Source organism: Aulonocara stuartgranti (assembly GCF_965226115.1).
Source record: "Aulonocara stuartgranti genome assembly, chromosome: 12".
NCBI classification, from domain to species: Eukaryota; Metazoa; Chordata; class Actinopteri; order Cichliformes; family Cichlidae; genus Aulonocara; species Aulonocara stuartgranti.
This window is the reverse complement of record NC_138948.1, coordinates 22,590,641-22,616,835: the sequence shown is the minus strand read 5'-3', so window position 1 is coordinate 22,616,835 and position 26,195 is coordinate 22,590,641. Positions and strand designations below refer to the sequence as shown.

The 26,195-nt window shown below is 41.1% G+C and overlaps 1 protein-coding gene and 1 long non-coding RNA gene across 2 annotated transcripts; both read left to right on the top strand.

Annotated features, from left to right (window-relative positions):
* Positions 1-8,028: 8,028 nt before the first annotated feature.
* On the top strand, positions 8,029-8,397 carry LOC309718615. The gene is made up of 2 exons (XR_014280035.1): positions 8,029-8,183; positions 8,263-8,397. It is a non-coding gene; the product is annotated as an uncharacterized lncRNA (long non-coding RNA).
* Positions 8,398-10,563: 2,166 nt separating this feature from the next.
* LOC309718609 (aquaporin-3-like) lies at positions 10,564-16,024 on the top strand. The gene is made up of 6 exons (XM_082554037.1): positions 10,564-10,770; positions 13,916-14,042; positions 14,195-14,332; positions 14,428-14,543; positions 14,650-14,867; positions 14,974-16,024. Exons 1-6 carry the CDS (start codon positions 10,663-10,665, stop codon positions 15,176-15,178), a joined length of 912 nt encoding a protein of 303 aa, XP_082410163.1. The 5' UTR covers positions 10,564-10,662; the 3' UTR covers positions 15,179-16,024.
* The last annotated feature ends 10,171 nt before the right edge of the window (positions 16,025-26,195 follow it).

Here is a 26,195-nt window from a genome sequence, read left to right as displayed (position 1 = left end):
AATATCCAGTGGCCTTGAGGTTTCCATTGATGAAGAATGGACCCACTATCGTTGTACCCCATATACCACACCAAACCATCACTTTTGTTGTTCCAACAGTCTTGGAGGGATCCATCCAATGTGGGGTAGTGTCAGACCAATAGCGGTGGTTTTGTTTGTTAACTTCACCATTCACATAAAAGTTTGCCTCATCACTGAACAAAATCTTCTGCGTGAACTGAGGGTCCTGTTCCAATTTTTGTTTTGCCCATTCTGCAAATTCTGTGCACCGATCTGGGTCATCCTCGTTGAGATGCTGCAGTAGCTGGAGTTTGTAAGGGTGCCATTTGTGAGTAGCTAATATCCGCAGAAGGGATGTTCGACTAATGCCACTCTCCAGTGACATGCAGCGAGTGCTACGCTGTGGGGTCTTGCTGAATGAAGCTAGGACAGCAACTGATGTTTCTTCATTAGTAACAGTTTTCTTGCGTCCACATTTTGTCAAATCCAACACTGAACCAGTTACACGAAACTTAGCAAGCAGTTTGCTAACTGTAGCATGGGAGATGGGTGGTCTCGTACGGTGTCTTGCATTGAAAACTGCTGCAATGACCTGGTTACTGCGTTCACCAGATATCAACACAATTTCGATCCGCTCCTCACGTGTTAACCTCTTCGACATGTCAATGGCTGTGAACGAAGAGAAACTTGTAAATAACTCATGAACGAATAAAGTTACGTTGAAACCAAGCACACCATTGTTTTTCTTGTGACATTACCAATAAGATTGATGTGTCACATGGCCCTCTTCCTATTGAAAAAACAAAAGTTGTGTCCAAGATGGCCGACTTCTAAATGGCCACCATGGTCACCACCCATCTTGAGGAGTTTGCCCCCTCACATATACTAATGTGCCACAAACAGGACTTTAATATCACCAACCATTCCCATGTTATTACGGTGTATCCATATAAATGGCCCACTCTGTACTTCTACATTAGTGTGAAACCTTTTTCCCTCTTCAAAGCTAAATTAATGTTACTGGCTATTGATTGATGCTATAGTTGATGTGACCCCTATCCTTTCAGAGTTGTGTGGTATTATTTTGCAATTTCTTTTGTCATTTTATGGCATTACATTCGTACATTATAATATTGTAATGGTAATAACACGTCTTTCCAATTTTGGCCCACTGTTAATGTTAATGAGCATTAAGTTTGCACTTTTACATACTATCAACAACCATACAATGGCTCTTTTGAGAAACTGTTATCCAGAATTATATGTTCTCCTGGCTGCAAATGATACTTTATCCCAGGATAAGAAGGAAAAAAAACATGTAGCAGGGGAACATGTCTTTTCAAACCCTGCAATGCCAGTCACATACCACATGTCAGTTTTTGGAATATTGAATTGCTCTGCAAAGGAGACAGCTGTGCTGTTTTTTATAATGTACCTTTGAGCCCTGCCCTCTTGAACCAATGTTCACATTACAGGTATTCAAAGACCTGCAGCTAGAAGGCATTTCTTTTTCTGAGAAAAACACACATTCTTGGATATTATGGCATGCAGGAACATGTGCTGCATGTTTTAAGAGACTTATCATTTCTGGTTGAATAAATACAGAACATATCAGTTTAAATGTTACCAGGACAATGATAGTTTTATAGCAGCAGAATAAAGAATAAAAATAGTGCAGTCCATAGCACATAAACAACATAGCTAAAGTGAAAGTGAAAGTGCCACAGGCTCACTTAGTGTGGAACAGACTTAAACTGAATAGCACCAGCTTGGGAATACCATTTCAGAGATGTATAGTAAGGTGTTGAGATTGTGCCAGAGAGAAGAGCAAATTGCACAAATAGATATTTTGTGCAGATAAATCTAAAACAGCTGCAATAAGGTATGGTACAGACAGAAGAATCATTGTACAGTTTCCCAGAAAACAGCAGGAATGAGTTCCTGAAGCATTCCTTATTACAGCCAGGTTAAATAAGCCTGAGGGAGAATGAACTCTGTTTTCACAGCAGCATGAAGTGGAGTGGATGGGATGTATTTTCTATGATTGAGAGCAGTTTTTGCAGTGACTTCCTATTCCTCTTTGACTCCGGCCAATAATGGTTAAAGCCTTGTGAATTAGTTTGTTGATCCTGTTGGCATCTCTGGCAATGGTGTTTAGCTACCATAATGTTTTATTGGATTATATTTGATGGCTTGGGTCCCAGAAAGATTAGCAACCACTGTTGTGGAAGCTAATGGAGTTCCTTATTAATAATTAAATAAATAAATAAATATAAGTGGCACCTTATTGATTGGAGTTGGTTTATTTTGTTCAGCTTAAGCAGGAAGTTCTGATTTAGTTATATTATTGTGGTGAATATTGTATTTAAGCAACAGTTGATGTAAATTTAATTTCATATAAATTTCATATTTAATGTATAATTTTATAACTGTATTTGTATTTACATTGCATGTATATGACAAACTGTATTATTTTTCTTGTTACTGACCCACACACACAGACGAGAGGTCTAATCAAGTTTAATTTCTTTCTTTCTTTTCTTTCTTTTTTTTTTGCCTGTCCAGCACTGTAGCAATCAGAATTACTGTCTGAAGGCAAAGACAAATGTCCAACAGATTTATTTTCTTGAGTGGATCATTACAGCTTTTGGTATACTGGTGGATTTTGTTGTCATAGTTTAATCGATCTTTATTATTTATTTATTTATTTAACTTTTACATTTTTGCAGTCAGAATGGACTGGGCTGGGGGACAGGAAAGAGAAAGAAATTGGGAACTGAGTTAACGACGGAGAGAGAAAGAAAACTAGAGGAGAAGAGAGACAGAGAGAAAGGACACTGAAAATCTGTTTAATCACCTGCTGAAAAAAAACAAGAAAAAAGAAAACATCACAAGAGGCAAACCACAGCAACAGCCAACATAAGCACAAGTAACAGTAAATTATAAATATTGAATGTCAAATTCAAATTCAAATTTTATTTGTCACGTACACAGTCATACACAGTACGATATGTAGTGAAATGCTTGGACAACTGCTCGTGACCTAAAGAAAACAAAAAAGGAAAAGGCTATGAATAAGATAGGAAATAAATATGAAAAATTAAAAAGGGTAAATTTAACTGGGAAAGAATAAGATAAAATATGTAAATTAAAGTTGAAAATAAAATAACTGTACAACAAAATACACAATATAGAACTATATAAGAATGTATGAAGAAATATAAATAAATATATACACAATAACAGCAGCTGTACAAGTATTAACTTGAAATGAAGAATATAATGTCCAGTGTTGTGCAATCCACATTATGTCTTGTGCGGTGCAAATATGCTTAAAGTGATTTAAGTGATGAAGTGTCCAGAATGTCCAGTGTGTGTGTAACTGTATGTGTGGGTCAGTACTGTGTGGTGGTGTGATTGAGAGACCGTATCGCCTGCGGGAAGAAGCTCCTCCTCAGTCTCTCTGTGTTGGTCTTCAGAGAGCTGAATTGCTTTCCTGACCTCAACAGAGAGAACAGTCTGTTGTTGGGATGGCTGAGGTCCTTCACGATCTTCCTGGCCTTGGTCCAGCACCGCCTGCTGTAGATTGAGTGCAGGTCAGGGAGCTCGGAGCGGATGGTGCGCTCAGCTGATCGCACAACCCTCTGTAGAGCTCGTCTGTCCTGCATGGTGCTGTTCCCGAACCAGGTTAAGATGTTTTCCGTCAGGATGCTCTCTATGGTGCACGAGTAAAAGTTCCTGAGCACCTTGGAGGGCAGTTGGAAGTCTCTCAAGCGTCTGAGGTGGTAGAGACGCTGACGGGCCTTTTTCACCATGGTGTTGATGTGACAGGACCATGACAGGTCCTGCGTGATGTGAACTCCGAGGTATTTGAAGCTGTCCACTCTCTCCACTGGGCACTTGTTGATGACGGGGGTCTGGTAATTCCTCTCCTGCTTAGTGCTGAAGTCCACTATCAGCTCCTTTGTCTTACTGACGTTTAGAAGGAGGTTGTTCCTCTGGCACCAGTTCTCCAGATTCCTAATCTCCTTCAGGTAGGCCGTCTCGTTGTTATCAGAGATCAGGCCCACCACGACGGTGTCGTCAGCAAACTTGATGATGGTGGTGGAGCTGGTAGTGGCCACACAGTCAAAGAGTACAGCAGGGGGCTCAGAACACACCCCTGGGGGGCTCCAGTGCTGAGAGTGGTGGAGGCTGAGACATGTCTGCCCATCCTTACTGCCTGTGGTCTGCCAGTTAGGAAGTTGGAGATCCACTGACACATAGATGAGCTGAGTCCCAGATGCTTGGTGGTGAGTGTGGAGGGAATTATGGTGTTAAATGCAGAGCTGTAGTGTATGAAGAGCATTTTAACATAATTCCCCCTTCTAGTGTCCAAGTGAGTGAGTGATGTGTAGAGGAGATGTGTGGAATGTTGCAGCGGCTGCAGTGATGCGGACGCTGTACCGGTCTGTTGTGGTGAAGAGAGAGCTGAGTGTAAAAGCGAAGCTCTCAATTTACCGGTCGGTCTATGCCCCTACCCTCACCTGTGGTCACAAGCTGTGGGTAGTGACCGAAAGAACGAGAACGCGAATACAAGCGGCGGAAATGGGCTTCCTCCGAAGGGTGGCTGGCCTCTCCTTTAGAGTTCAGCCAACCGGGAGAGCCGCTGCTCCTCCACATTGAAAGGAGCCAGTTTAGGTGGTTAGGGCATCCGACAAGGATGCCCTTTGGTCGCCTCCTGGGCAAGGTTTTCCGGGCATGTCCCATCGGTAGGAGGCCCCAGGGCAGACCCAGGACACGCTAGAGAGATTATATCTCTCGGCTTGCCTGGGAACGCCTTGGTATTCCCCTGGATAAGCTGGAGGAGGTGGCTGGGGAGAGGGAGGTCTGGGCTTCTCTGCTTGGGATGCTGTCCCCGTGACCGGGCCCCGGATAAGTGGAAGAAAATGGATGGATGGATGGATGTTACTGAGCAACATACAAGACTGATAATGCATGATATGTTTAGAGGAAGCAGCCAACCAAGATAGCGTGTGTCTCTGAGTACCTGTTTGTACACACCTGTACATTGCATGTCATGTACATGCAATGTAAATACAAATACTGTTATAAAATGATACATTTAATATGAAATTTATATGAAATTAAATTTACGTCAACTGTTGCTTAAATACAATATTCTTTTTATACAGGTGTGTACAATATTCACCCTCAGAGGAGGAGAAGCGTCTATGTTTTTTTTTTCTGGAATCTGTCCAGGGTGCACCCCACCTATTGCCCTGTGGTAGTTGAAATAGGCTCTGCATGGGGAAGAGAATGGATAGATACTAGAACACCAAGAATACCTGTTGAATCAATTACATTTTTTAAACTTTGATTTACTGACAAACTAAAGTTATTCCCTTGTCTCCTGTGGGACAATACGTTTTAATGTTGATTCGGTTCAGAGAATTCAGAGCTTTAACATGTGGCCACCACTGATTAAATCTACTGGAACATAGATGTTTATTTTATGGGTCTGTGCGCTTTATCACCAGATTAACATTTTTCTGCACCATTTATTTTTTGGTCTTTTCCCAACAGCGTTGCATTTTACTTTTATATTTTTTATGGTTTTTGTAGATTTTTCTGTGGAGGAAAAGGTACATGGCAGGGTGGTGGTTTGTCTTAATTCCTGCTTCATAAATAGAAGTTTTTATTTCTCAGGAGATCTACATTATTAAAAAACTAAACTAACATTTGGTGGAATGCTCTATGAGCATTGCAAGTGTTCTGTTGAATCTCATTTGGCCACAGACAATCTTTAGTCAAGCATCTGTTATAGAAACTGTGGGAATGTGTGTTATCAAAACCAAAGATGCTAATCATAGCCATGAAGACATTAGCATTCAAGGCTGGACAGTTGCAAAATTTGGATTACTTTGCACCATCAGCTGCTGTGCTGTTTGTATCTAAGTACGCTTTTGATTTAACCAACCCATTCTGAAAACTGTCACGGAGCTGGAGCCAACACCCTGTCAAAGAAAGAGACTTGGTTCTTAGAAACGCATAAGAAGAGAATTCCTAGAAGCAGACTCTCAGACTGAGCAATTGTCAAGTTATAACATGTGTTCATAAGATACTCCCTTTTTTGAGCCTTTTAAGTGCACTTGTTTTGTTTTCCTTTTACATAGCAACACCTGTAAATGTCTGTGGACAGTAGAGAGTAAAACGTTGCTTTTTTGTTACTGGCCATGGTTAAATCGATCCCCACCCTGTTGTGTTTTTGGGGTGATTTTATGATACTTTGTTTGTCACTGTGGTGTCTCATTTATACATTATAATATTGTAAAGGTAAGAACAAGTCTGGCTTTTCAACTTTGGGCCCCTCGTTACTGTTAATATTCTATATCATCAAAAGCAACAATGGCTCTTTTGAGAAACACTTTTTCAGAGGTTGAATATATGTCCCCAAGGCTGCAAATGACACTCTCATGGACTAAAGGATTAATGACCTTAGAACATGTCTTCTCAAACCCTGAGATGCCAATCAAATTCCCAAGGATTGGTGTTGGAATACTGAACTCTGAACTTTAAACAGCTATGTGATTTAGACTAATGTAGTCTTTGGGCCTACCCTGCAACCCATTTGAGCTATTCTTTAAGAGTTATTCCAAGAACTGCAGCTGGAAGACAGTGTTATTTCCAGGAAAAGCTTTTTCAATTATTGCATGTTGTGACATGTAGGAATACTTACCTGTGTTTGTCTTCTTTGCTCATGTCTCTTTCTCTCTCTCTCTCTGTTTCTTTTATTATATGCATAATTGTATGGTACAGATTAACACTTTAAATAGTGGGTTAGCCAGACTTTATTTTTGCTCAAGGCATACATGCTGTAATATTCTTTTTGCATTTCCCTCTTGCCATAACGTACATATGAGATGTTACAAGATGTTTGATCCCACTGCTTGTATTCAAGTCCCATCAAAATTTTAAAGGGCATTTTGTTCTGACATTTTGCAAGAGATACATTCTAGACTGCTGGCTCATGTAAAGAGCATATAGTGAGATTAAAGTTTAAAAATTATGATTTATTTATCAAACCACTACAGCTCTGGGTTGACTAAGTAAACACACTTTATTTTAGCATAACATAATTGTCGAACACATGGTAATCAAATACACTTAGCATTGTAAAAAACTATTAGCTATACATAACCAGTTGATGTCAGATTAATAGCTGGACTAAATAAACCAAGAACATTAACATCAATCATCATGCTTCTTGAAAAAAACCCCAAATCTGGCAGCTTGAACAACCATAATTAATGTAAGTACACAGAATTCTTACGTACACATTAATTCTTTTTAACATTAATCTGTTCTATTCAGAGAAATGTGTAGAATTTAAAAATCTGGAAGTTCTTTTTGTGCCTTTTCTACTAATCCACCCACTACTGATTTCAGTGTAAAAACTTCTCATTTCAGCAAGTTAGCTCATGTTTTACTGTCTTGTTTCTGAACTAAGCTCTTCCAAGAAAAGTTGTTTAAAACCATACGGCTCCAAAACGGCCTTCTAAGTAGGGTTTGAGCTGGGAAATTGAAGTGAAAAGATTTAAAAGTAAAAAAACTAAGCCAAAAACTAACCAACAGTAAGTTATGCTTTTTTAAAGCCTACATCTAACTTTATACAAGATATAATCTGTATGTGTAATTCTTTCTGCGAATAGTTTATCTTGTGCCTTTTTCTAAATTTACAGAAAAGGAGCTTTTATAAAGGTCTTGAACAATAACGCCTGTGCCTGCTTATGACTGTCAGTGGCCACTGACATCTAACCAACCATCCACTAAACACTAGAAAATGGGTATAGTAGACAGTGGTGCCAGACAACCCCGTTCCCCATCCTTTTATTGAAATCTGTGCACTAGCACTTGATAGCACCATTTGTGTCAATTTCAGAGGAACCAGAAATCTTATCTGCACTAGTAACTAATTACTGTCACGGTCCCCGTGCCTGCTCGGCTGGCCCTGTGTAGCTACATGTTATGTTTTGTCTTTTCTCTCTCTCCTCTCTCTCTGCTCGCTGCCTGGGCGGAGCTCATTGTGAGCTCCCGGTCTCCACCACCTGTAGGCAATCACCTGTGGCTCCTCACCCTGTTTGCTCCCGCTACTTAAGGCAGTGACTGAGAGCACCTCGCCGCTGGACTATTGAATAACGCTCGTCAGTGCTACTTTAGCCTCAGCCAGTTTTGAGCTCTGTCCGTAAAAGTTCCGTGCTAACCCTTGTTCTCTGTATGCAGATTTCTCGTGTTTTGGTTTGGAGACTCTGGACGCTTTTCCCGACCCCGCTCTGCACCCCTGGGAACCCTGGCCCCCTTCTCCCTCACCTGTATATAGTGCACCTGGAGTGTGTAAATAAACCTGTTTTTCTGAGACTTCAGTCTGCGCCGAGTCCTCCCTGCTCCTCCGTGACAATTACATTTTGTCACTAAACTGTTATTACTTTCATATAAATTTAGACCCAGTTGCGCGGCATTTCCACTACACCAAAATGCCGTTACACTTTCGTGGAAGACCCAACAAACCTGTAAAACTAAAAGCTGCTCTTGATTGCACCACAAAGGTTGTGGCATGACAGTTCATTATTAAATGTTGTGCAATACTATTGTGCAGCATCTATGATTTGATGCCTAACTGGAATGACTCAGACTCATGCCAAAAAGTGCTTTTTCAAAATGTTTTTAGGATGTTGACATGATTGTGAGATTTTAAATGTGTAACTTTTCTGTGCAATAAGTACCCGTATACCTATGCACATTTGCCTAGCAGTCCTCAGTTGAATACATACTATACTACTATACACGGATCCATGCTAATACCGGTATAGTTGTGGTCTTAAGTGGAAATAATCTCACACCTCCACTTAAGCCAGACAAATGAGGTATGATGAATGAACAAAAGAATATGCCAGACAAAATAAGGTGACAGACAGAAAGAGAATGATCTGGTACTGGTTGTAAATAGGTGTGAATTACAGATATGTGTGCATGCTCTTACAAATCCAAAATATGAAAACATGACCATTTATCTAAATGGATATTTTAAGATCCAGTATTTGAAGTCTATACAGTTTAGGCTATGCTCGTTTAAAAAAAAATGGAGATTGGTTTGTTAAGATGAATACACAGAAAATAGATGGAGAGGCAACTTGTCTGAGGATCTATGTTGCTTGCGAATATTGAGACAAGTGAGATAGATCTGAATTTTCTTGTAAGACTATCTAATCCTCTCTTGCCCAGTTTTAATGAGCTCATATGAATTATAGCTTCAGTTTCCTGTTTTTAGCTGGCAGGTGTGGTCCTCTGCAGCTGTACCTCATCTACTTTAAAGTTTCTTGTGCATTCACAGATGCTGTTTTGCATATTCTGGTTGTGATGGGTGAAAATTTGAGTTATTTTTCTTTCCTATTAGTTCAAAACAGATTGTTAGTCTCCTCTAACCTCTGGGATCAATGGGACATTTTCACCCAGTGAACTGACACTTGCTGGCCAACTTTCCTTTTCCAGACCATTCTGTGTAAACCCTGGTGATCGTTCTGTTGGAAATCTCAAGACCGGCCGACATGCCATGAATTACCATACCAGATTAAAAGTCACTTAAATAATGTGTTTCTTCCTTATTTTGATGCTTTGTTTGAACTTCGGCAGATCATCTTCAACATGTCTACATGTCTAAATACACTGAGTTGCGATTGTGTGATTATTTACATTAAAGAACAGTTGCAAAGACATCTCTAGTAAAGTGACCAATGAGCATTTGCACAGGGAAACTGACCAACAGTTGTTTATAATCAGCTGAAAAACCTATGACACTTTTGGAAGGTCAGAGAAGAAGCATGATTGGTAAGTTCTTAGCTGTTGAGCTGGCAGCTAAACTATGGTTAAGTTAGAAGATACAACTAAGTTATGTTTTGCTAAACAATTTTTTTATTGATGAGGGAAATATGTTGAGGATTAAATATTATTCGAAATGTCTTGACGTGTGCTTAATCACTGGGTAAGAAAAATCCCAGAAAGTTGATTCCGTTCATCTGCATGTGGCGTTTTCCGTGGGAGAAACGTTTCATCATTCATTGAACTGAATTCTTCAGTCTCAGCTGACTGCATCTTTTCCCAGCCTTGTAAACAGCACAATTGCACAAGCACCGAAACTAGCACTATTGACTAACAACTGGCCATGAGGTCAATCTTAAGTGACTTCAGGAGAAACCTGCACTCCACTGAAATTGAAGAAGTGTGCACCATGTGCAGATAAATGGAATCAACTTTCTTGGATATCATTTGTAAAGTAGGAAAGAAAGTCATTACCTCATGATATAAATGATCCTGCTCTAATTTGGCACCATCTACAAAAGAGGCAAATTATAGCAAAGAACTGTGTTTATGTCCATTGGTGTATATATGCATGAAAGTTGAAGAGAAAGTGCCTCTGTAAGAAAAAAGGTGAAGGACTGTGAATCAAGACACACAGTGGGGCGTGGTACAGAGGGTGGGTACAAGTTCAGGCTTGCCTCTGTCCCAGCCCAGGTCTATGTATGTATTAAGAGCTCGCCTCAGCTTCACAGGCACTCAGGAGACCCTACAAGCTGTGTGTGCGTTTCTGTGTCATTTCTCAAAGTCATCAACCTGTGACAAGAAGACATGGGCAGACAAAAGGAGTATCTGGGTAAACTGTCCCGCTTCTTCCAGATCCGCAACCTGCTGCTTCGTCAAGCCTTAGCAGAGTGTCTTGGCACGCTCATCCTTGTAGTAAGTGTGTGTGTGTGTGTGTGTGTGTAGTTCTGCGTGAGAGAGTAAACATGCACTAACAATTCACTGAGTAATTAATAAATTAATACATGGAAGCACAGTTTTTACTCATGTTTCAAAGGTAACTAACAGAGAACTGAGATAGGATAGGACTGATAGGACCTGGTTAGACTTGGTTAGAGGCAGGTGAGACACGGTATTTATCCAGAGAGGGACTGCTTTTTTTTTTTTTTTTTTTTTAAAGGCTGACATCTGTGTGTATCAACTGATTAGCTGGACAGGAGAATGCAAATGGTCTTTAACAGTCAGATCCTTACCACATTCTTATAAATTACTGTGCCAAGTTCGGGCTACAGTTTTTTCCCCGCATGACGATGCTGCAGGATTTCTTAGTTTTTCCATGATAATCCGATCTCTAATTAGAAATATGACTAAAAAAATGAAACACTGCAATCTCATCAACTCACCGTAAAAAGGAAACTGGCTGGCTCTCTGCTCTTTCTGGCTCTTGGTTAAGTTCATTTAAGATTCTTTTTTTAAAAATACAATAAACAAAGTAAAATTGTAAACAACACATCAACATTAATAAATGATAAAACAAAATAAATGTTTTTTACTATCAGGAATAGGTGGGTCTCTTCTCTCTATTCATTCAGGATGAGGACCAGATGAACGGCCTGATGTGGCTATGTGAAGTCTTAACAGTCATTCGCATAGCCACATCAGGCCCGGAGTGAAAGTCCCAACATTTTATTTGCTTCTGTCGGCTGACACGGCATAAAAACATCTTGACACGAGCTCAAGGCAGTTTACATATAATGCACCTGGACAAGTGCTTAAAGTGGCCTCGGCTGCTTGAGTCGGTGAAGTTGTAGGTTTATAAAAATTCTCCTCAGATATCAGGCATTAGACGTGGCATATTTCAGTGTTAAATTCGGCGCAATTTGCAATAAATCACATAATGCAAACTTTAGTGAATGGTGTTTGTATTACTGATTGGGTATTTATGAAATAAAATATTTATTTTTATGTCATTTCAAAGTAAAAGCCATTTAGAGCATCACACATTATTTAATAAACAGGAGTAATATGGAAGTCCAAATCTCAATGCGCCTGGGTTTGAGCAGTACATAGTGTCACTACTGATGGCACAGGAGAAGGTGTGGTGCAGTTATTCATCAGGGGATACACGTCAGTAATAACATTATTGGGTAGCTGAAACTGGTATTGTGCAAAAGTCAATCAATCATGAAAATGAATCATATCACAGAAATACATTTGTGAACACAATTTTACAGGCATAAATAATATTTTTGCACATATAAAGTGATTCCCTAAGAGCTGAAATCTTGTCATATCTGAGCATGTGGGCAGTGTATAGGGCTGTTTGATATAACGATATATATTGGATGACGATATAAAAACGTCTATCGTTTCATTTTACACTATTGTTTGTTTCATGGTGTCGCAAAATAAACTGTTTACGGCAATATTTTTTCATCGTTTTTATGGTCACTGTAGTGGCTATATTAATTTCTTAAAGTTCTCTGTTTCTCTTATATTTTATATAACCACACTACGGAAGGACAAGCGCCTGTTTTTATGCGTTGTGGTTAGCAACAACGACGGTAACAGCATTGCGTCCGCTTGTTTATGTTCCACATAAACCTTTCACAATAAAGCTCAAGATCCTGTTGAGACTTTTCAAAATAAACTGAATCACGTGAAAGAGCAGATTATTTACGGATGAGAATTAAAAAAGAGCCGCCAGGTGCTAAAAAAATAAACCTTAGACTCAAACGTTAGAACAGGCTTTTCCCCGCAGCACGCCGTGTAATAAATACTCACAAAGAAAACGGCGGACTTTACAACTTATGTCTAAAAATGTGTAGTTTCATGCATCGGTTAAAACACTCGACTCCAGCTACATGACACGCAGCAGGAAACACTTCCCGCAAGACGAGCTGCCCGAGATTCACCGAATTTACAGAAAATGTTACATTTTTGTGATTTATATCATTATCGGGATAGAATTCTTATATCGGGAAATGAGATTTTGGTCATATCGCACAGCCCTGGCAGTGTATGTTAAATAGAGGACAAAATAAGTGACAGGCCTAAAAATCCGTAGCCGGCACATGAGAAAGGGTCTAAGGCTACGTTCACACTGCAGGTCTTAATGCTCAATTCCGATTTTTTGATCAAATCCGATTTTTTTTTTGTCTGCTCGTTCACACTACAAATAAAATGCGACAGCAAACGCGCTCTAGTGTGAACGCTCAAAGCGGCCCGCATGCGCAAAAGAAGACGTCAAACACAACGCGCTCTGTTTAGACCCAGACCAAACAATATTGTTTGACTGATGGCCCTTAACATAAAGACTTCGGACTTCACATTTCCCAATTTTTGCTTTAAGTTATTGTGTTATTTACATAGTAATGTAAATAACCTAATAATGATCCTTATTGCTGTTTAAGAGAGGAGCGGTGCTTCAAAGGATAGTTGCAGATTTCTGTCAGAATCTGCAGATTATGCAGTACAAATAAAATGTTAACGTTTCTCCAACGTTGTCTTCCCAACAGTTTCACTGACATCTACACTGGATGGCTAGGAAGCGTTCGCGATGTCTTCTCGGGCGCTGATAATTGGCTTCAGTCTTGTGTCGGTGACGTAAAAGGCGGATTTAATGCGACTTGACCGTTCAAACAGCAGTCGCTTTCTAAAACATCGGATATGTATCGGATTCAGTACCACATACGAAAGTGACCCAGATCGGATTTGAAAATATCGGATTTGCGCCGTTCACACTGTCATAGCATGATCGGATATGGGTCGCATAGGGTCAAAAAAATCGGATTTGATGCGCTTTCGCCTGCAGTGTGAACGTAGCCTAAGTGTAAGGGTGGAAGCGTAGGTAGGCACCGATGTGGATGTCTACAGCCATCTGTAAAATACTGTCCAGGCTCTGTCATGGTTTGGGGCTGCAAGCCTTTGGTTCCTGGGATCTTGTCAAACCTATGATTATATAACTGTCAATATATCAGTATATCAACTGTTTCAACAACAGAAACAACCATAATGTTGTGTACTTTGTTGTGTAACTTACTAGGATCCAGCTGAACTTGCTTTTCTACTCTTTCTTCAGATGTTTGGCTGTGGTGCTGTGGCCCAGCGGGTGTTGAGCGGTGGTTCCCATGGCTTGTTCCTTACTGTCAACTTTGCCTTTGGCTTTGCTGCCATGTTAGGCATCTTGGTCTGTGGCCAAGTGTCAGGTAATCAATCAGATTTATGGAAGTGTATGATATAATCAGCTATGGGTGTGCGTGTGTGTGTTTGTGTGTGTGGCTTTACTTTAGGCAAGGCTGTAATTTTGTGTGATTATGGACTGCACACACTGACATAATGTCAACATCTGCATTTGCAGGCGGCCATCTCAACCCAGCAGTAACTTTTTCCTTGTGTCTGCTTGGAAGAGAGCGCTGGAGAAAGTTTCCCATGTACTTCCTCTTTCAGACAATTGGTGCTTTTTTTGGTGCCGCTATTATTTTTGGCATGTACTATGGTAAGTGAAGACTTCCAGTGGTGAGTCAGAATTATCTTGTTTTTTTTTAAGAAAAAAAAAATCCATGGTACATTTCATTGTTTGTATCCCTCTAGATGCTCTGTTGCTCCGTCCTGGAAGTTTTAATTTTACTAGCATTAACAACACGGCTGGCATATTTTCAACTTACCCTGCGAGGCATCTCACACTTGTCAATGGTTTCTTTGATCAGGTGCTCTTTTGAAACTCAAACATGTATCATACACATAATTTCAACTCTGAAATAATAAATGATATATCCCATTATTCCTTCTTACTTGTACCCCTCCTCAACACAGATTATTGGCACAACAGCGCTCATAGTTTGTGTTCTGGCCATTGTGGATCCTTACAACAACCCTATCCCCCAAGGGCTGGAAGCCTTCACTGTGGGATTTGTGGTTCTTGTCATTGGATTGTCCATGGGCTTTAATTCTGGCTATGCAGTCAATCCTGCCAGAGACTTTGGACCACGTCTTTTCACCTCTATGTCTGGGTGGGGGGGTGCTGTTTTCACGTAAGTAGACAGATTTTATGCATTTTTCCTTCACATTGCCCTTCCACTGCTCTCTGTTTGTTAACCCTTTTTATCTGGCAATAAGTGTGATCCTGTCTGCCCGCAGGGCTAGAGACTGCTGGTTCCTGGTCCCTATTTTTGCCCCATTCCTTGGTTCCATTCTTGGCGTAGTGATTTACCAGTTGATGGTTGGTTTCCACACAGAGGGAGAAGCACGTGACAAGAAACAGGGGACAGTCCAGGAGAACCTCCAACTTGCCAATGTTGCTTCCTCAAACAACTCTAAAGAGGCTACCAAAGAAATTTACTGAGGGTCTTGCAGAAATACAGCTAGTCACTGCATTTGGGAATGCACAGTATAACAGCAGCATGTTTATTTCCTGCCATTTTTCTCAAGCTATCTCTGTCTGTTTGGATTTTTCCCCAGATAGTTATCAGGTCTTGTTACTGTATCGGAGTTTTGAAAAATGACTGTGTAAGTAGAAAAGCAAATTCAGAAACACAGAATTACATTAATTCTTTTATGAGATGATTTTGTATTTGATTCTCTATAAAACTTCAGTTTTTACACTACTTTATGTTTAATGTTTTTTTTTTAAGATAGGTAGTGTATGCATATATATATATATATATATATATATATATATATATATATATATATATATATATATATATATTCAGACAGACCTTTCTCTATTAGTTTCTGTGCTTTTTTGTGCTTTTTTTTTGCCTATTTCAATGTTAATCTGCTTGAAAATAGTAAAGTATATTTCGTTTAAAGTTCATAACAGCCAGCAACATATTTTAGTGCAGACTGTGTTAGCTGTGTTCTCAGGTGTTGACAGATTGTGGTGAGATTATAATCTGCCACTGCCACCTTTTCTCTGAAACCAGCTAGAGCTGCTATGATTTTAAAACTGAACTTTTTTCCCTGAAAAAATGATTTTAATGTCATTCAACACTATCAAGTACTTTTAATTTCATGCTTGAAACAACATTTATGTTCTATGTGCAGAAACATATTCCATATGGTTTTTAATATCTTATATGTGGGTGTATTCACTGAGGTGTACCAGATTGGAGAGTGAATATTTTGTAAGTAGGATAAGGGGAAAAACTTTTGCATTTATAAAATAAAGTTCTGTTTTGTTTTTTTAGTGCTGTTTACTGTTGGTTGTGCAGCTTGACACTGCTTTCTCATGTTTGTCACAAATGGATAAAGGTCACTCTTTCGAGGATGCCAATGTTCACATTTTGGACAGAGAGGACAGATGGTTTGAAAGAGGAGTGAAAGAAGCCATCTATGTCCACTGTGAGCGACCATCTTTGAACAGAGGCAGTGGTTTACAACACCAACTGTCTGCCATCTATAATCCAGTTTTGAGTTCCCTCCCCAGACGCCTTAACGCCCACTCACATCCTGGGCCATCTGACCTCAGGAATTCGCATGATAAGGTGGGGTCAGGTTTCACAATGAGCTCACCCGAAACCCTGGCTGATTGGGACCCACACCCAGTTTCACACCTTGGCTCAGGCGATTAGAGGATCATCAGGGGGTCCTTTTGTCCCTCTGTGGGGGGATACTCCCACTAGGTTTAAATATGGGACTCCCCACCATTTGACCTTAGAACTTAAGAAGCTTCTCGGATGAGAGGTGAAACGTCTTCAAGCAACTTAAAGAAGTCCAGACGCTTTTCTTTGCAAGCTCCTTTGACTGGTACAACTGCGATTACAGGGTGACAGTTTTGAATCAAAATCTGGAAAATAATGTTACTAAAGCTTTGAAATGTAATATGATCTAGTATTACACCCTTTGGATCCCTTTGGACTCGCCCCTACTTGTTAAAGGTGTCACTGAAATTAGGACGGCTGCTGACACCGAGACGCTTAATTTGAACATCGCATCAGATGAAGCTTATCTGCATATGTTTAATGTACCTGCTGTAGCTTTACTGCATATTTTCGCGGTGTAAAACAAAAAACGGTGGATGTGAGCTTTTACAACGTTCGTTTTTCTTCATGTTGGAGCTTGTTGAACCGGTGGCTTAATGAAAGACTTACGCAAGCTTTTTGCCAGTAAAGATTTTAAGGGTGATTACTCGAACAAGAGTTGCCGTTTTGGCCCATTTTGTTTCCACTCACCCACCTCTTTGCCTCTAGCTGTGTGTGTGTGCACGAGCTCATCGTTAAACAATGACATCATCTTCACTGCTGTTGCTGCGACTGGGACTGAGGGCTGCCTGGACCCAGTGATGTCATACTTGTTATTCACACGTGTGCTCCTAGATACGTTTGCACTGCAGATCTATTTTTAGTCAAAAATGTGGGTGACAAGTGAGCGCAAGAGATTCTCGAAAATGTCTTTTCAATCTTGTTTTAATTACAACATTTGTACAAAACAAGTCAGAAAATAAATCAAATGCTTGTTTTTGTTTTTTTTTTTGTTTTTTTTTTTGTTTTTTTTTTTCTAAATGACATCAGAAACAGCAGTATGCGACATTACGTGATGGCAGAGCTTCAGTTCATCCTTTGTCATTTTTTTTTTTTTTTTTTAATAAATAGGACAGGGGGAATGAATGAGAGAAAGAGGGGGAGAGAAAGAAAGAAAACCAAAGGGGAGAAGAGACGGTGAGAAGGGGGGGAAGAGAGAGAAAAAAAAAAAGAACTCCTGGGTCACCTGTATGGAGAAAAAAAAAAACAAAACAAAAAAAACAAACAGAGGAGACAGCAAACAACAAAGAGCAACATAATAATAGAGAAAACAAAGCACCATCACAATAAACTAGCTAGTCATAGATATCAATATTTACTAAATAATAAACGATATTGTGCAGCACGCAAGATAGACAGCGCACAGTGTGCTTTGAGGCAGCAGCCAAGAAAGCTTTAGTCCGCGTCTGTGAATACCCATGTGTGCATACCTGTGTGGATCAGCATGCTTGCATTCCAAAGGTTTCTCCATGTAATGATCTGCTAGGGAGTGTGGGGGGGCCACAGCCCCGTCCTCCAGGGTGTGAAGCGGGTATGGAGGAGATCAAAACTCCAGACATCCAGAGGCCCCCAGAACACAAGAGACCATGGAAGACCAACAGAGGGGCAGCCGCGCCACTGTTCCAGTAAGAGCTGAGGAGAGTCCCAGATGAGGGCTCGCCCAGCAGCCGCGGAGCAGAAGTCAGGGGGAGTTGCAGTGACGCGCCCGTGAGCTCCGCCGGCCCCCAGCTGTGCCTGAGTGACCGAGCCCCAGGCCGAGAGGCCGGGGGCACCCCACCTCCAAAGGGGCCCGAGCGAGCCCCAGGCCCCAGGCCCCGACAAGCGGCCGCCAAGGAGTGAGCCGGTGTGTACCCGGACGCCCACCCCCAGACACAAAGAACCACCAACACACCGACACCTGAGGGAGTCCGCCACCGGCAGGGGAAGTGGTGGTGGGTGGAGATAGGCCTCCAAACCTTGGAGGGCCTGAGGTGTCCCCAGAGAGGTGGCGTCTGATACCCAACCTGACATATAGACACAGACATACAGGCACACACAGACACAAACATCCATTCCCACCCTCATGCTCTCATATGCACTCACTCCACACTCAACCAACGTGGAGACAGACATAAAGAGACGCTGTACACACAATCACACTCCCCAAGCGTACTCTACAAACCGGGTCTAGGTACCCTTGCCCCTGGAGGGGGGAATTGCACCCAGACCCAGGTGGTGTTACCCTTTTCCCTGCGGTGGGGAGAGGCAGACCACCCCGACTCCGCAGCAGCAGGGAGGCCCCACACCCCAGACCGCAGTCGGACGGCCAACTCCTCCTACTAGCCCTCCCGCTCCAGCAGGCCGCAGAGAATGGGGGTGGGAGAAGACTCCAAACCTCCCTCCACCCGCTCATTGTAGTGTTGATGCATATGTGTTCTAAGGTGCAATTAAAACCCAGGAGGGCATGGAGCTACCTGCCAAGGAGCAGCAGGTAAGCGCATAGTCCCTCCTGCTAGCCCTCAATGACTAAGTGTATTTAAAATTGAGAGGTGGGCAACGACGTCAGGGGTGAGGTGTACACCCTGATGGTAATTTGGACTCCGTGATTGTGCCCACCCCCAAGATCCTATATGTATGTGTAATGAGAGTGTGAATAATGTGAATGTCTAAGTTGTGGGATAAAATTGAGGCAGAGCAGCCAGAAAGGGACGGGGGGGGGGGGGGGGGTAGCCTCCTCTGCACCCTGGTGACATACCCCCACTCCAAGGCCCTGCATGTGTGGGTGGTTGTGGAGGAGCGGGAAGAGGGAGGCAGCTGGAGATGGGGAGGGAAGGAAGGGAGGGGCAGGTAACCCCTCCCTGGGGCCAGCTCCCCCGCTGACCCCAGTAGGCACTCCCACCCTTCGCGACCCGCCAGGGAAGGGGGGCCCAGTGCAGTAGCGCCCTCCGGCTCCACAGAGCCCTGGACAGTCCACCCAACCCCACCACAGAGAAAACTGCACCCACCCCACCATCCACACATCTTCCAGACTACATAAGACGGTAAACGCCCAGGCTGAGATCTTCCTCCACCTCTCCTGTATCTCCCCCTCCTGCAGAGAGTTCCTGAAGAGAAGAAAGCTCCTGCAAGATGTGACCATCCCCCCCACCAGTTGAAGAGCCCCCCAGGCGGCTCGACGCACCGGCGGCACCCTGCTCCAGGGCCGGGCCCCCATGCACCCACCCGCCCACAACCCCGGCAGCACACCAACCAGGACCCAAGCCCCCGAGGCCCGGCCCGGGCCCCAGCCCAGAGACGGAGCGCCCCCAGAACCTCACGCCCATCCCGGACCCACCCAGGGGCAGCCAGGTTGCCAGGTCAGTAACCCACGTCCGTCAGCACAGACCCTCCCCTAGCCCCGCTGCACGCAGCCGCGAGGAAACAGTCACCTGAGAGCCAACAGAGCCCCCAACCGGACGTGACCGCTACCCCGGGTTGAGCCCCCCAAGGAAGATGCCTCCGGGGAACCCCCCGACGCCCTAAGCCTGTCCCTACCCCCTCACCAATCACAACAGTGAAGGCGGGACCAAACTATGACCCCCCACCCCCACTAGGTGATGGAGCTGATAAAAGGGGCCCAGAGCAATTGATCTAATGTGGTGGCAGAGGCTGTGTCAAGACTAATGTAATCTAATAGATAATTTCTATATTGGTTAGAATTAAGATTATTTTTATTTTTCCAGTTCATGAGGACTGTTTTCTTGGCTATGCATAGGGCAGTGAAGATCATATGGGCTATATTCTTTTCTGAAGTGACATTATCTAAGCTGCCCAGTAGACACACTAAGGGGGAAGTTGGAATGTTACATTTCAGACACTTTGATAAGTCTTCACATATCTCGCGCCAAAACTTTTGCACTGGTGGACAGAACCAAAGAGCGTGGATGTAATTGTCTGGTGTATTGCCTTGACAGTGTGAGCAGTTGTTGGAAGATGTAAAGCCCATCTTGAACATCCGATGACCTGTATAGTGCACTCTATGAAGTATTTTGTATTGTATTAATTGCAGACTGGGATTTTTAATTAATTTAAAAGTTTTTAAGCAAATCTGAGACCAGAAGTTTTGGTCTAGGTTGACTGATAAATCTGCTTCCCACTTTGCAGTAGGAAGGGATATTGATTCATCTAATTTAGAAAGTGTTCTGTATATTTTAGATAATAATTTGGGGGATTTAAGAGTAAGAAAATGTGCCGCACTTAGTGGTGTTTGTAATTCAACTTGACTGAGGTTAAATTTCTTTTTTACTATGGATTTAATTTGTTGATATTCTAAAAACCTTGTCTTGTTGATCCCATATTGTTCAACTAGTCTGTCAAATGGAATAAATTCTGTTCCCTCTAATATATGTTCTAAGTATTTAATTCCTTTACAACTCCATTCTGGGAAATTAATCATATTATTGTTTTGTAATATGTCAGGGTTATTCCAGATAGGTGTACGTTTGCATGGGATTAATGAAGACTCCGTTATTTTTAGAAACTCCCACCATGCTGTTAGAGAAAAGCTGATGTTGATACTTTTAAAGCATTCATGTCTTTTGATGTTTGAGCTAATAAATGGTAGGTCTGAAATCTCTAGATCCTTGCATAGTGCCTGTTCAACATCTAGCCAGGGCTCAACTAAGAAGGTATGTTTTAACCATTCTGAGATGAACTGAAGCCTGTTGGCTAAGAAGTATTGGTGAAAATTAGGCAGATCTAATCCTCCTCTATCCTTGGTTCTTTGTAGTGTTTTTAAGCTAATACGCGGGGGTTTATCTTTCCAAAGGAATTTGGAAATATATGAATCCAGAGATCTGAACCAATCTTGTGATGGTTTGTTAGGGATCATCAAAAATAAGTAATTTATTTTTGGCAAGATCATCATTTTTATAGTGGCGACCCTTCCCATGAGTGATATGGGTAAAGATTTCCATCTAGTCAGATCGCCTTCTACTTTCTTTAGAAGTGGGATGTGGTTTAGTTTAGTTAAGTCTGAAAGCTTAGGAGAGACATTAATACCTAAATATTTAATATTTCCGGATTGCAGTGGGGCAGAGGAAGAATTATGGAAGGAGCAGTTAATGGGGAGAACTGTAGATTTTGGCCAGTTAATTGAATAATCTGAAACTCTTGAAAACCAGTTTATTAAAGTAATTACCTCAGAGAGGTTGGTTTGTGTGTTTTGCAGAAAAAGCAACACATCATCCGCATAGAGACTGATTTTATGTTCTATGTTCTTACATTTTATGCCCTTAATTGTTGTAGCCTGTCTAAATGCTGCTGCTAGAGGTTCGATAAAAATTGCAAAAAGTGAAGGGGAGAGTGGGCATCCCTGTCTGGTGCCCCTCAGGAGACAGAAGCTGGAGGATGTCTGGTCATTTGTTCTGATACGAGCCGTTGGGGAATTGTATAATATTCTTATCGAGTTTATGAAAGAGTTTCCAAAACAAAATTTGTGTAAAGTTGCGAATAAAAATTTCCAATTAACTCTGTTAAATGCTTTTTCTGCATCTAGAGATAATATTATGGTTTCGATGTTTTTATCGTATGAGTAGTCTATTAAATTAAGTAATCTACGATCAAATGCTTGTAATAGCATATGAATACTCAGTTATTTGCCATCTTTGTTTTTCTTATTCTTTGCCTCTTAAGAATTTGCATTTACTTGCCATTTATCAACAAGATATGTGGATACCCAGTTTTTATCCAAGTGTAAGGGAGAGAAAATGAGGGCAAATCTGTTCTTGCAGAGAAAGTATTCTGGCTGTCAGTGTGATCCAGTGGGCTCGTCCATTTACTTTCAACAGGTCTTAGCATGCTAAGGCCTGTTGAAAGTAGCATGTCACCCTGCATGCTTAGCATGCTAAGGCCTGTTGAAAGTAAATGGACGAACCCACTGGATCACACTGACAGCCAGAATACTTTCAGAACAGATTTGCCCTCATTTTCTCGCCTGCAGGTCACCCTGCATGCTTAGCATGCTAAGGCCTGTTGAAAGTAAATGGACGAACCCACTGGATCACACTGACAGCCACCCTGCAAGTGCACCTGTATCTCGTCCAAACATGCAGGGTCACCCTGCATGTTTGGACGAGATTACCCTGGAAAGTCCCTCTTAAACACGAATACAGTTTTCTGTCCACCAAAGCTGTTCGTACCATGTCATTTTTTCCCTCTTTCATGCTTAATGCTTAGCATGCAGGTCACCGTCACCCTGCATGCAGGTCACCCTTGCATGCACCCGTGCATGCTAAGCATGCTTAGCATGCGGACCTGCAGGTCACCCTGCATGCTTATAAAAATATAAAAATATTTATATTAACAATGGATTACATTACAATAAAGAAATGGAAATGTGTCTATCTGCACTTCCCTTTCAGTGTCAATTCCCATTATATGAAGCAATTGGAGAAACAGGTTTAAACACACTTCACTCCCTGTTTAGCACTAAATGGGAACATGAAAAGGTCAACATATTCAAGTATTTACCAACTTGAATGATATTAGTACCTAGGATGAGGTAGATCCCAACCTGATTCCAGACAGGATGCTAAACTAATAATTGAAGAACATGAAATAAATGCTTCAAATTTCAGCAAAGGTACTGTAGTAAAACTGAAAAACAGTGTATTAGAATGAATAACAACTAATACAAGTGCAATAGGTCTTATCTATTCTAGTACATACAGCACTTTTTGCACTTTTTAAACTGTTTAAGTTTAGTGGCAGCAGGATATACGTGACTTGAAAAAACCACATGGTCCTTTAAAACTGTGATACAAACAGCACTTACCAACATTGTGACTGTGCACACATGCTTTCCATCATAAAGTGGCTCGCTAGTTATAGTTTGCGTCCAGGTGGATTCAATAAAACCGTTATATGCATAAACTGTATTTGTTATGCAACTGCATGAGAATTCATTTGGTTCATATTTCATAGGCATGTACACATACAAATTAGTGTTGCTGTATAGACCATGCTGCTATTTTCTTTTTTCCACTTCTGTATAATAGGTGTTTAATACCTGGAACCTGAGGGGACATGATGTTATAAATATGAAACTTTAAACATGCCCCGACTGAAAGTTTCTTTTGTTTTTATTATGAGAGAGCACACTCCTGAGAGTCTGTCGCTACATGCAGCATCGGTTAGATAACAAAGCATGTGCGTCTCTGCTTGTTAAGTGGTGGAACAGAAACAAAAAAAACCATTTACTTTCTGCATTTTTTTTGGGTGGGCTGAGCCCATTCCTTTACACAGATTCCTAAAAGCTTGATCTGGTTTGCTTAATCCATCATTAATACAAGCTTCAACAATGTACTCGGGGTGGTGCACAACTGATAGAAAGTAGGAATAGCCCAGTTGTCAAACACACCCTCCCAACTGTGCAGCTTACATATGCTATGTTGCTAAGGGCAGAAAGATTATTATTTAATAATCGTATATAAGTATATATGAGTCATAATTCTACCTAGTGATTCACAGCTCAACTTTATTCATGCAGTATACATTTTTTAATGAACTGAGTTTTAGCTGTAAATATTTCTCAGTTATTTCAGACTCCACTGCCTTTACTAAAAAGTTTTGATGGGAAGACATGCTGGGAAGATGGAAAATCCATGAAAACTCGTTGATGTCAACTACAGAACAATATATTTTTCAACAAGTGTCTTATCGAGTATTTCAATAGGGGCATTTAAATGATGTTGTGCAAAGTAAAATTATAGCACTGCAAATGGGGAAGGAGAGCAGAGAATAACATCGGGACTTTTGATATTAGCTAAAGGCCTGAAAGACGAAGTTCTGATGGTGAGGAGTTTGTGCTTTTAAAAAGACTTAAACCTTATTATCAGTTATGTTTAAAATGTGTAATCATATGTAATATGAGTGCATGAAAAAGCTGGACCACTGGAAATGATTGATAAATAATTAATTCTATAAATGAATGTTCTTGTTTTGTACAGTGGCCCTGTCTACTCAGTTTGTGAGGACCCGTGGTTATTGGGGTTCTCTCTCTCTTTTTCCATGCTTATAGACATACAAGCTCAAACAGTTCTCAGCTAATATGAGATTATAGCTTAAGTTCAAATAAATGTGTGCAGTTGCTGTCCATGGTGCTGATCAAAAGCTGAAATGGTGTTACTGACATTTCTTATTCTGTGTGTGTGTGTGTGTGTGTGTGTGTGTGTGTGTGTGTGTGTGTGTGTGTGTGTGTGCTCCTCCTACACACACACACAAACACACACAGACACACACTCACTCACACACACACAGAGTGTTTGCTTTGGTACTATGTTGTGTTAAGGTTCTAAAAAATTTTTGCCCCAGGGTATATCGCAACGCTGTTAGCAAAAGGGAGTGATAGAGTCCTTTATTTAACATACGTACCAGTTAATGTATGTTGATGTTTGTCTATGTAAGGGACTTGAATGAACAATTAGTGTAAAGTTTTTACCTCTTTCAGTATAAATACATTTACTTTTCCACCAGTAGATGGCAACAGGTGTATAGAAAACAAAGCAAAGGTTTTTTTTGTGTTTGTAGAGAAGGTTCAGCAATGTTTTAATTTAAAGTGTCTGAGTGTTTTTGAGAGAAATCTCATGGGATTCAATATATATGTGGTGTGGAATAAATGATGCATTCCATGCATGTACTAATTGGCTGAAGGTTTGGAGGCTTTTACTAAGCTTTATGTATCTGGTCCTGTGAAAACATCAAAGTGCCTTATTAATTTTCAGTGTGTTTAGAAAGCACTTTTAAAATGACATAGAGTGATAAGTGTGTGGTTTAACTTTGACCCAGTGTTTTGTGTTTTTGGACATTTGTGATCTTATTAATGAATTGTTTCGGCTTTGAGCAATTGACTTGTTTGTAGATTCTATTAATTATCTTTGCTTTCTTTGTCTTATTACATTTTTTTCATTTCCTGTTAATCCTCTACTATGTTATTTGAGATTTCCAGTAAAAAAAAAACAGGTTGACCAAAGTTCTTGTTCCCTTAGTCTTGTCTCTGTACTTCTTCCATTAGTATCTTCTGTCATGGTTTTGGGACATTTGAACCAGCATTTCAGAGTTTTCTTCTGTTTTTGTTGATTGTTATGTATTATTATTTAAGGTTCATTAGTTAGTCTTGAGTTTATTCTATGTTCTGAGTTCCTTGTATCCACTGTTTAGTTTCTTGTCTGTTAGAGTCCCCTTGTATCTTGGTGTCTCCTCTGTGCTGTCAGAATATGTCTGTCGTGTCATCTGTGTTTACGTCTCTTGCTTCCTCGTTCTCGGACCCCAGTCATGCCTTTCTGCTTCCCTCCTTGTTTGTCCTGTTTGTCATGTGTATTCATCTATGTCTCCCCAGCCCGTAATGTCACTCTTCTTACTTGTCCCTCTCTGTTTCTCTCTCCCCCTTTTCCTTTTTCTTCTGTGATTTCCATCTTTCCCTTTTTTTGTCTCCTTCCTTTGTTTTCCTAGTCAATCCTGTTCTCATGTGCTTTCCTCCTTCCTTCCTTGCCATGTGTCTAACAGTGTATTTTAGTTTGAGTCGTGGTGTTTCCAGTTTTATTTTGACAGTCTCTTCTCTTGTGTTCCCGTTTTGCTTCCCCTATGTCCTTGTTTCTATTCGTTCCAGCTGTGTTTCCATGTGTTTCCACTCCCCTCGTCACCCCTCTATGTATTTAGTGTGTGCATTTTCTATTATTCATGTTGGGTTGCCTGTTTACCTTGTATCATGTTCCAGGTATTCGTGGCTCTCAGGTACAGGTTTTCATTTCTAGTTTTAGTTTACCCAGTTTAGGTGATTGCTTTGCCTTGGACGGCCTTTGCCCTTCGTTTTGTATTTTT